Here is a 12,390-nt window from a genome sequence, read left to right as displayed (position 1 = left end):
CGCTTGAAATTATCATTATTTGCACCACACTTAAAACATTACACTGACCAAACAATTTTCCGGTTTAAAGGCGGTTTTATCAAAACAAAAAATGCACACACAATATTTTTGAAAACATTCTTTTAAAGATAAAATCATCAGAGACATTTAATGGTTAGCCCATTAAACAATCAAAGGTAAGGTTGAGGAAACTGAGAAATATGTGATCTGTAATTAGCCTTTATCAATGTTTATAGGTACCAGGTCCGTTCGCTAGTCCAAATAATGATGACGCCTTCAAAAGGCTGTTATACTTTTTTTCCTTTGCCTTTGGCTTTGATGCCTTACATCGACAATGTTAGTCGTCAAAGCAAATTTATAATATCCTTCAAGACATCACAATTATTTGGACTAGTTTGATTCATGAAAAGTTTGTTTCACATGATATGCATTGTATGTACATACACCTTATCGCTAATCCCGGCTGACCCGGCCGCTTGAACTTTTGACGCATACAACAATCACTTTTCCATTGTTTTGTATTGTGACGTCAAAATTTTACGGGAACCTGTGTGATATTCAGTAATGGCGCAATTGCACTAAGGTGTATTCTTAGTCCAAATAATTATGACGTCTGGCAAGGCTATTTTATTTTTTTTCTGGGTAGCCTTCCTACGACGTCATAACGCCGAAGCCATTTTTTACGTCTAGAGTTTGGAAGCAAATTTTGGGGGGAACTTTGACACCTAATTTTTACAAGAAATTTTCATTGACGCCATGACGGTTAGAAATTTTTACGTAGTTACAAAGTCCTACCTTTTTTGTGCTTATTGGTGTAAAATATTTCCAGAAATATCCAAAAGAAAGGATTAAATAAGATATGATTCCATTTGAAGTGGGGGGAATATTTATTTTGCAGACTACACGAATGAATTTCATTTTTACAGGACATTCAGTCTGGTAAGCATCCTAGCTTTACCAGACCGAATGAAATTTTACCAGACCAATTTTTTTTTACATCTAATTGTATATTATCGGACAAAAAACAAACATATGACTTTGTTGTGCCCTACTCCTCCCCAAAATGCACAATTTAAAACAAAATGATGTAACAAGAGGGTATATTGTTATGAAAGTTGTGTACAATTGCTTGAATGCTTTTCAGTGAAGAGTAATGTCCCATTTTATTGGATTTTGACAATGTTTGTGAACTAAACATAATTTAGAGTTTCTGTATAAAATATTATTTCCTGTTTCTTCTTTCTTTTTCATATATCTTTTGGTTTTCAATTCTAGTGTTTATATTTCATAGCTAAATTTTGTGATCTGCTTGGATTTTTATTCATTTATTGTATTTTTAATAGGCAAACCCGGAATTATCCTTATCCGTTCCCAGAATCTGATCCGGTTTTATTTACATTTCTGGTTGTGCCAATGATGGCATCCATTGTTGTTTTTGACAGTCAGATATGTTTTTACCCGCATTTACACATTACTGGTTGGCGATGTTCGGCATAAAGCTAGCGGTTGAACAAAATAAACATCGCTGTGATGAATAATAAAGATGAAAATGAATTTGAGATCGTTTGGCAATTTTGCTAGAATGTAAGAAAAATCCATGAAAAAAAAACACCGGACATTCGGACCGGAATTCAACAAAATTTTACCAGACCGATCCATTATTCACCGGATTTGTTCGACGGTCCGACATATTTCGTGTAGTCTGATTTTGTTTGGAAATGATTTCCCACAATTATCAACGAAACGTCACTTCCGGTGAATATAAAATTTGAAATCCGTTAAATTTTAATGAATCCGAATTTCCAGAACGTTTGATTTACATTATCTGGAAATTCGGGTCTGTCAAATTTTAACGGATTTTAAATTTAATGGCGGACAAATAGCGATAAGATGTAGATTTGTTAATAAATTTTCAGGAATAGAATGGTATATGGAACAAAAGTAAATATCAAATTATTTATATTTCATGAATAACATCATGAATTTTTTAAAAGAAATATTGTGTTTTGTGATTAGATAATGATTATTATTAATTTATTTACAGTTTATTCATAAAACAATGAAGATTTTTATAGAAAAAAAAGATACATTAACTATAACTGACAGTAACATGTTCGATAGCTGTTTGGAACCTTTTGCTTATCTATTTTTTACAAGTCTTTGGTCATCAATATTCATTATCCATTTTGCCAAAATAATTCATTAAGGCCACGGTTTTTTAATTTGATGGTTTACGGATTTTCCCCATGAAAAAGTCGGGTCGGTCGGTCGGGAAAAAAAAAAGAAAAAAAATCATCTTTGAAGACAGAAAAATATGCAAAATCAATATATATTTCACCTTTCTAACAATATGTTTGTTATGCTATTTTATCATCATTTCTTAAATTTTAGTTCGATGAAATATCATTGCTCAACTGTTATAAACATCGCATGACATTGTCTAATAATTTACAGTAAAAAAAGGGGGGTGCACGGACAAAGACGAAATTAAATCGTCATTTCAGAAACAAGAAAAATAAATTCGCGTACTCTTTATCAATTCCAGAAAACTTGGTGAATAATGATCTTCAAGCACGAAAACTGATAAAGAAAAAAATGTGAAAACGTCGTACGAAAATAAGTTTCAACACACGTGTTAAAAACCTAATAGACTTGTCCACTGGAAAACGAGATTATCGGGTTAATCTGTTGTCTCGCATTCCCGTTTTTTATCCAAATGGACGATAATTTTTTTATTATCTATGAAACAAGAAAATTCCAAATGATTTGTTAATATTCAGTACTTCAACTTGATGCCTTTACCCTGTCCACATTTGGACAAGTCTATTTCTATGAGATGATGCATCTTACGGACTGATGACAAATAAGGGAAACGAACTTATTGTGTAATTGGTTTTAAACACAAGTTTCGTTCCGCAATATTATTTGCGCAAACGACATTTCAGGGTCAGTTATAATTGATTTGTCTATTTTTAGAAACGTAAACTGGAAGTTTTATTTTTTCACAACAGAAAGTGTTATCAATTTTGTTAGTAATTAATGCATTTCATTTCATAAAAAAAAAATTATTTAATTATTTTTCAGGGATAATGCATTTGTTAGGGTCGGCGGGAATAAAAAAGCATGAAAAGTCAATTTTATTTTTATTCTGGAAATCGGAAAAATCGGGTCGGCGGATCCGTAAACCAACAAATTAAAAAATTCTGGCCTAAGGTAGCAATACACAGTTAGAAAAAAACTTAAAATTGAAACTCATAATTTTTAAACACCCTCTTTCCCCTCCTGTCTAACAAAGAAGGCTTTATATGTGTGATATGCATGTATATACTTATAGAAAGAGAATCTTCCATAGATTTGATTTTTAATGGTCATAAGGGTGAAATATAATCCCTTTTGGGTGTAACCATGGCAACAATCTGCATTTCTTAGATACAAAATATAGCAAAAAAGGGGGGTGAACATGTCACAAAATTCTCCAAAATTTGGTCTAAAGGAAAATTTCAATCAATTACAGTATACCTTTCCTGAATCCATAGGTTTATATCTATCAAGTGGTCCTAAAAAATCATATGCATATGCTCGTTTTTCCATAAAATTGAATTGAAAAGATCGAGCGCAAAATCTTTGTTGATAAACACTACAATAATTTATGGACCTATGGACGGTACAGATAGGAAAATACGGACTGTCAATCACATAAATGGCCTGTAAAACATGTTAAAAACAATCTAAATGTTCATTTATACCCACTAAGAAGGCTATATTATTCTTCAATTATCTAAAAATCAATTTTATTGTACAAAAACTTTCATATTTAATAAAAATTCACAAGGGCCATAATGCAAACTAAACTTCTAACTGTGTATTGCTACCTAAGGAAAACCTGTTTACGTTTTTATAATGTCACTTTATTTTATTTTAAAACAAAAAAAAAATACTTTTCTTTATTTGATAGCTATTCATTTACATAAGTATACTAACGAAAGCAAAATTAGTGATTTTGGGCAAACGGACCCAGATTCCTGCAAGTCATTAAGGGATGTTCAATGCCATGCTATATGGAATGATGAAAAACCAAATCATAGTAAAATTATCTGGAAATACATGTACATGTAGCTACAATGTATCTTTAAACTGTGCTGGAAAATTAATCATAGAACAGTATGATGATCATCAATGTAATATTAAATAGACAGGACAGTTTAAAAAATAACTTGACTTTCATAACTCTTACATTCCTTTTTCCAAGTTAAAAACATTGACTAATTTTGTGAGTGCAAAATCCCCCTTCTAGTCCTTCATACATCCATGTACTGTGGATTCATTTATTTTCGTGGGTATCAATTTTCGTGGATAGAGACAAAAAGACGTTTCGTGGTGTACGTAAATTCGTGGATCGCTGATTAAAAAAAAAATCAAGATAAGTAATTCGTGGATTTCTTTTTGATTTAGGAGATCATATAACCTCCTTGGTTTGATCAATAATAAAACAAACAAAAAAGAAGGAAATCTTCGCTTGGTCATTCTAGGTTAAAGTGTTCATTGAAAACTTCTATTACAATAATGGACAAAGACAACTAATTATTTGTTTGTTTTACAATTTATAAATTCTTGTCGGAATTATTTAAGGCATTCAAAACTTTATGACTGAAAGCTCATTTCCCTAATCACGATATAATAAACAGTCATATAAGTAAAAGGTGTGAAAATAAATGTTCTTGTCATAAACAATATTACCTACGGGCAATATCCCAGTAATTAATCCTATTGATTTTTAATCACTAGTAAACCAAACTATGACACGGTAATTAACAACTTGCAGTTCTTTTCCATGAACAGTTTTAATCAATTTCAAAATGTAAATTATCACTGATGTTCCATATATTTATTATTGATTTAATTAAAATACTTGTATCTTCTTTCAATAAAAAAACACTTGTTATGTTGCAATGTTTATCGCTAGTCAACACTATACTAGAACTGCATAACATAACCGGAAATAAACATCCGACTCCATACATATTTCTCGGGATTATTTTTCGTTGAATTCTTAAATTCGTGGTTCGCTGTGACCCACGAAACCCACGAAAATTGGTATACCACGAATAAAAATGAATCCACAGTAGATCTACAATTTGCATGCAAAGGGTTGAATATTGAAAAATGTATGCATATGATAACCTGTGAAGTTGTTATTTCAAGAGTAGTGTGGATTATGAAATTTCTTTTAGAGTAAACACACTGTCCTTTCAAAATATGTTTTGTAGTTATTATAAATTTAGGGAATTAATAAATTTTTGTTTCAGATGAGTTACATAAAGGCTAGAATAAATCCGAACAAAGAACCTCCAGATATGTTTGAAGAGTTGTATCAAAGAAGTCCAGTTCCTAAGGTATACATACATGTATATACATTTGTAACTCCTGTGATTTGGCAAATGAGAAATGAATATATTCAAAATATATATCATTCAAACAAGTTATTAAATAATTCAACTTAAAGTCATGTGTACACTCCTTTTTTGGCCTCAAGGAAGTCGTGATGTCATGCTGCAACTTTCAACACTAAGGCAAACTCTTAAAAAAATAAATCCCACAATCACAATACATTTGTTGTACAATAATTAAACTTACCTACTATGGATTGTCCAACAGTTGCAATAGTACAATAATAAAACTTGTCTTATTGTCAATTGTCCAACAGTTGCAATAGTACAACATTTCTAAAGTTTCAACTTATTGTAACTTGTGGTTCATCTTCAGATCATAAGCTGAAACATATTTTTATATGATCTAAAGCCTATATCTTAAACTATCTTTAATAATTTTATTAAAAACGCAAAAACAATGGTTAGATAATTTTACCTGCTTACCAGCATGACTGGTAATTTTTAATACAAATTCCCTTCTTCACTTTCAAATTAGAATTCATCATGAAAACAAAGACTGTTGTACATGTATTTACAGTAATAGACACTATAATAAAGTTTATATTATTACTGATATATCTATTTCAGAATCTGTTTTTGAATTCATCAGGAATCAGTGTTAATACTTCAACACAGGGAGGATCACTTCATGTACAGAAAAGTCACATATTTAACCAGTTGAAGTCACAAAATTCTTTTAAATCCCCTCCAGCTATTTATACCTCTAAAAGTTTTCATGAACAGAGTTTACAGAAACCAAATTACCCGACAAATCTTGAATTACCTAGACAAAGCAATGCTGTACAATTACCCAACACTGAAACTTGTACCATAAAAAGAAATGGTTCTAAAGACAACTTTGATGGAGATATAAGTAACAATAGTAGAACATCCTGGCAGAACAATACATTTCGTAGCGACATTCAAGACCATAACAAACTAAATAGACTTGATGAAGTGGATGGGGTAGGCTATAAAAGCAGTGCTAGTTTTTCTTATAACAATTCAGTTGAGTCTTCTGAATCTCACAGTGAAGTTTTAACAGACAGATCAGTAAGAAGTTCTGCTGGAGCTTCTATGTCAGCTGCTGCTATTTTTAAAAAGATAAAACTTTTATCACCAAGTAAAGAATTAGAAAGCATTTCTATTGAAAACCAGGAAAACCAAGATCCTGAATCAAGTTCAAATGTCAGTACAAACGATTACAGATATCCAATAGAAGTGAATGTTCAGACTAGGAAAGAGGTCACACATGTAGGGGCAATGAATCCTCAAGATGAATTTATACAGGAGGCATTAATTGAAAGAGTAACGAATCCAAACGATGTCATGCAGGACCATGGTTTACAGATATGTAAAGATGATGAAGAACCGGACACTTCCGTATACAAACTATATAGCTGGATCATCAAACCGATCCCTGAAGTCAAAGGGATCTGTGTCGAAGGGAAAAAAAGGTAAGTCTTATCTAGAAGAAAAAAGCTCTCACATCACTGCAAGTTTAAGACAGACCCTTGAATCTATTTGAGCTGATTTCTTTAAAATTATAAATCTGGCAAAGAAACCAAACATGTACTGTCATAAATAAGCCTTACAATCACACTGAAGAAAACCAATACAAACATAAAGACGACTTTGAGGCACTTCCAGATATAGGTTCTATACCTTAGTTAGAAATTACATACATTTTATGTATGTGTAAGGCTAATAATTAGATACATACATTTAATGTATGTGTAAGGCTAATAATTAGACTATTCAAAATGTAACACCACCAACTCTGGTCCAGTCAAAAAAGAACAAACTGGAAAGTAGTTCATATTTAAAACAAAAAAGTTCCTATGCAAAGGTGTAAATATCAAACTATGTTACTGCAGAATATATTTTGGTGATTAAGGTAACTAATTAAAGGTGAAGGCCTGGTGATCAAAGTTGAAGACTGTCCCTAACACTGATTTTAGCGTTATTCTTTGGTCTTGTAAACAACACATTTTGAAATTCTTTCTTGTTTCCAGAAATAATAGCAATACATCCATAACATAATCTTTAGGAAAATAATTACAGTTGGCATCACATTCCAGCAATCTAGCATCACATTACAGATAGTTGTAATATGACTTGGTATCATGTATCCTACATATTTATTTTGTTTTCAGTCCAAATGATGAACAGTTTTTTCAAAGTAGTATAGTGACAACTCGTATTAAGAAGAATGTAGTGAGCACAGTAAATGGATCCCAGTATAGATTGGTTGGGAATATGGAAAAACTGGATGCTCTGGATGCAGGTATATTAATTAACTTGATTTAACTTACATATTTTTATTACTGTAAAATTAGTATTACTGAACATTGTTTGTCACAAACATAACAACACTTTTTTTAGCTCACCTGGCCCACAGGGCCAAATGAGCTTTTCCCATCACTTGGCGTCCGTCGTCGTCCGTCGTCGTTAACTTTTACAAAAATCTTCTCCTCTGAAACTACTGGGCCAAATTTAACCAAACTTGGCCACAATCATCATTGGGGTATCTAGTTTCAAAATTGTGTGGCGTGACCCCGCCAACCAACCAAGATGGCTGCCATGGCTAAAAATAGAACATAGGGGTAAAATGCAGTTTTTGGCTTATAACTCAAAAACCAAAGCATTTAGAGCAAATCTGACATGGGGTAAAATTGTTTATCAGGTCCAGATCTCTCTGCCCTGAAATTTTCAGATGACTCAGACAACCGGTTGTTGGGTTGCTGCCCCTGAATTGGTAATTTTAAGGAAATTTTGCTGTTTTTGGTTAGGCCTAAAAAAAAAATGTTGTGTTTCCGGTCACCCGACCGACCGTCCTTCAGACCCTCGACTCAAAAGTTTTTAAAGCTGATGTGGGAAAAAAAATAATTTGTATACCTACCGACCGTTTTTTCTGAAAGAAAATAAAAAATTATAAGTCCCTCGATCTTTTTATCGCCCCAAAAGAAACAACGCTAATTTTAAACTCGAGGCTTATTTTTAGAATGTACTGGAAAGTGGAATCTTCTTGGCTAATTATATATGCGGGAGCATGCGCAGTAGTTATTTTCGTTTGTCAGTGTTTGAACATGGCAACACAACGCGTGCTATTCAATGTTCAACGCGGAAAGTGTGACCATTTCGCGGAGAAAAAAATATTTCTAAATTCTACAGAAAGTAACACCTTTTTTGACATTAGCAATGAAATTCATCCAATGTCTAACATCGATGAAAAAAATACACAACACAAATTTTGTGCTCGGCCACCGGCAAAAATGACCGGAGAAAAATGACTGGGGATTGATGACAATAACGTACACAACTGTTGGAACAATGCAATCTTTTGGAATTAAATTTATCAAATTTTCATGCCAGACCCTTCTTCAAAATGAACATGATATTAATCCATCTGAAACTGGTCAGCCAATCAACGCTTTAGACATTCTGATGAAAAGCCACAGATGCTTTGCCAAAAGAAAGTGTCCTGCCAGGAACAGTACTAGTGTATATAATATATTGTCTATCTGTAGGTTTGGGATGATGTTTGGTTCATGTTCCTATAAATGAATCTGCCCCACATCTTCTCAATTTCTTTCTCTGACAATCCCAAACTTTTGGCCCTGAAATGGGGGAATTGGGTTTAAAAAGCTAATTTCCATGGGGAAGTGCTGCCCAAATTTTTTTTAGTTTTGGACTTAGTTTTTTTTCAGGGGTATTTTAAAAGGGGGTAAACTAAAAGTTAGTTCAGGGGGATTTTAAAAGGGGGAAACTAAAAGTTATCTCGGGGAGATTTTTAAAGTGGGTAATCAATCTCTTTCTATTAAATCCCAAACTAGTGTCCATGCCTTTAAACAAAACCGAGACAGCAATGAAGCATAATATTATAAAAAAAAAAAAAAAAAAAAAAAAAAATCCCTACCTACCGTCCCTTCAAAATTTCAAGGGGGTGATCGGAAACACAACATTATTTTTTTTAGGCCTTATTATCTTGAATATTATTACAGATAGAGATTAACTGTAAACAGCAATAATTTTCAAAAAAGTAAGATTTACAAATAAGTCAACATGACCGAAATGGTCAGTTGACCCCTTTAGGAGTTATTTAAGGAATGACTGTAATATTTTTTCTGTCTATGAAGAAATAACATAAAAAATTTGGTGCACACTGAATAACTCGTGTAGCGGGTTATTTAACAGTGTGCACCACATTTTTTATGTTATTTCAAATAGACAGAAAAAATATTAGTCATTTCTTATAATTTAATTCTAAATTCCATTTTAAACCGTAGAAAACCTTGAAAAAACGTTGATGATGTCACAGTCACATGATTAAATTATGTCTATGGGCTCATAACAAAATAACGTCAGCCAATCAGAAGACGCGTTACATCCAAAATTAAATTATTGCCCTTTGTAGTCAATTTTTAACCATTTTTCGTAAATCTTAGTAATCTATTACAAAAATCTTCTCTTCTGAAACTACTGGGCCAAATTAATCCAAACTTGGCCAAAATCATCTTTGGGGTATCTAGTTTAAAAAATATGTGGCGCGACCCGGCCAACCAACCAAGATGGCTGCCATGGCTAAAAATAGAACATAGGGGTGAAATGTAGATTTTGACTTATATCTCTGAAAACAAAGCATTTAGAGCAAATCTGACATGGAGTTAAATTGTTCATCAAGTGAAAATCTATCTGCCCTGAAACTTTCAAATGAATTGGACAACCGGTTGTTGGGTTGCTGCCCCGAAATAAGTAATTTGAAGGAAATTTTGCAGATTTTGGTTATTATCTTGAATATTATTATAGAAAGAGATAAAATGTAATCAGCAATAATGTTCAGCAAAATAAGATCTACAAATAAGTTAATATGACAAAAAGGGTCAGTTGTCCCCTTAAGGAGTTATTGCCCTTTATAGTCAATTTTGACCAATTTTTCGTAAATTTTTGTAATCTTTTACAAAAATCTTCTCCTTTGAAACTACTGGGCCAAATTAAACCAAACTTGGCCACAATCATCATTGGGGTATATTGTTAAAAAAATGTGTGGCGTGACCCCGCCAACCAACCAAGATGGCTGCCATGGCTAAATATAGAACATAGGGGTAAAATGCAGTTTTTGGCTTATAACTCAAAAACCAAAGCATTTAGAGCAAATCAGACATGGGGATAAAATTAATTATCAGGTCAAGATCTATCTGCCCTGAAATTTTCAGACAAATCAGACAACCTGTTGTTGGGTTGCTGCCTCTGAATTAGTAGTTTTAAGGAAATTTTGCAGATTTTGGTTATTATCTTGAATATTATTATAGATAGAGATAAACTGTAAACAGCAATAATGTTCAGCAAAATAAGATCTACAAATAAGTCAACAAGACCAAAATTGTCCATTGACCCCTTAAGGAGTTATTGCTCTTTATAGTCAATTGTTAACAATTTTCATAAATTTTTGTTAATTTTTGTAAATTTTTAGGAAATAGTTTCCACTGTAATTACTGGGCCAAGTTCCTTATAGATAGATAACCATCACCAAAACTCAATTTTGTCATGAATTTATCTGTGTTTATTGTTAATATGCACATAGACCAAGGTGAGCGACACAGGCTCTTGAGAGCCTCTAGTTTGTTGATGAAATGATGTAGGAAAAAATTATTGAAATTAAAAACAATAGAGTTGCTAAAAATCAAAAAGAAGTTTAAAACAGATCAGATCAAAACTGGCTACGGTCAACCATGCCTTAGGGAGGTGCAACCTAAGTTTGAGCACAATTACATAGTTTTGCAAACAGACAAATTACTGACATAATGAATCGTTTAATTCATGCCAATATCAAAGCAAAAGCCAACAGGCGGACAGTGAGTACATGTACCCTCCGTGACTGACAAAGTTGAATTGAAAAAAGTATGGTATGACTTCAATGTACTCACCACATGTTCCTGTAATATTTAGAAATAAAAAATCTCTTTCACTCACTAAAAATATTTTTCATATGGCATTGATATAGTACAAACAAAAATTAACTCAAGAATATTAATAAACTTAATAAGATTTTATTTACTTGTAGGTATTACTGAGGATGTTGTGAAAGACTTTACTAAAGGTTTCCCAATTAAGTGGGAAGCCAAAATCTCAGAGTACTTTGATAAGGTGAAGTTTGTTGATGAGACACAAAACACACTTGATGGTAAGTTTGTTAATGAGACACAAAACACACTTGATGGTAAGTTTGTTGATGAGACACAAAACACACTTGATGGTAAGTTTGTTGATGAGACACAAAACACACTTGATGGTAAGTTTGTTGATGAGACTCAAAACACACTTGATGGTAAGTTTGTTGATGAGACACAAAACACACTTGATGGTAAGTTTGTTGATGAGACACAAAACACACTTGATGGTAAGTTTGTTGATGAGACACAAAACACACTTGATGGTAAGTTTGTTGATGAGACACAAAACACACTTGATGGTAAGTTTGTTGATGAGACTCAAAACACACTTGATGGTAAGTTTGTTGATGAGACATAAAACACACTTGATGGTAAAAAATTATATTTATTTTTAATTTTTTTTCTACTTGAGTCTGTTTAAAATACATGTATGTATGGTTTTTTTCTTAATGTTCAAGTTCATATGACCTATAATTGTTTATATCTACTTCATTGAACTCTGTTGTATAGTAGTTTCATTGGCAATCATATGACATCTCCTTAGTTTTATGTATATAGACTAGCCAAGACACTAATGCATTTACAACTCAGTCCTACAAATTACCCAGATGTTAATTTCAATTGTAAACAATTATGAAAAAGTTAATACACAAAGAAATGAGGAGTCTTAACTTAAGATAAGGTAAAGGTTATTAAAAATTGTATAGGCAAAATGATGCCTTTTACTACAACTTCAATAAAAAGTTTTAAAAACTATAAGAAAAACATTGAATATTACCAGAAAAAGC

General features: G+C 32.3%; 1 protein-coding gene across 2 annotated transcripts in view; it reads left to right on the top strand.

The window, feature by feature from the left end:
* The first annotated feature begins 33 nt into the window (after window positions 1–33).
* Window positions 34–12,390, top strand: part of LOC143067637 (uncharacterized) — a 31,619-nt gene continuing 19,262 nt past the window's right edge. For both annotated transcript variants that reach the window (XM_076241035.1, XM_076241034.1), the window contains exons 1-5: window positions 34–176; window positions 5,307–5,393; window positions 6,018–6,886; window positions 7,586–7,716; window positions 11,494–11,613. In XM_076241035.1, the coding sequence (XP_076097150.1) occupies window positions 5,307–5,393; window positions 6,018–6,886; window positions 7,586–7,716; window positions 11,494–11,613 (1,207 nt within the window). In that variant the 5' untranslated portion in view covers window positions 34–176. The remainder of the gene's footprint in view (window positions 177–5,306; window positions 5,394–6,017; window positions 6,887–7,585; window positions 7,717–11,493; window positions 11,614–12,390) is intronic.

This window comes from Mytilus galloprovincialis, chromosome 3, assembly GCF_965363235.1.
Source record: "Mytilus galloprovincialis chromosome 3, xbMytGall1.hap1.1, whole genome shotgun sequence".
Lineage (NCBI taxonomy): Eukaryota > Metazoa > Mollusca > Bivalvia > Mytilida > Mytilidae > Mytilus > Mytilus galloprovincialis.
This window is presented reverse-complemented; position numbering and strand designations above follow the sequence as displayed.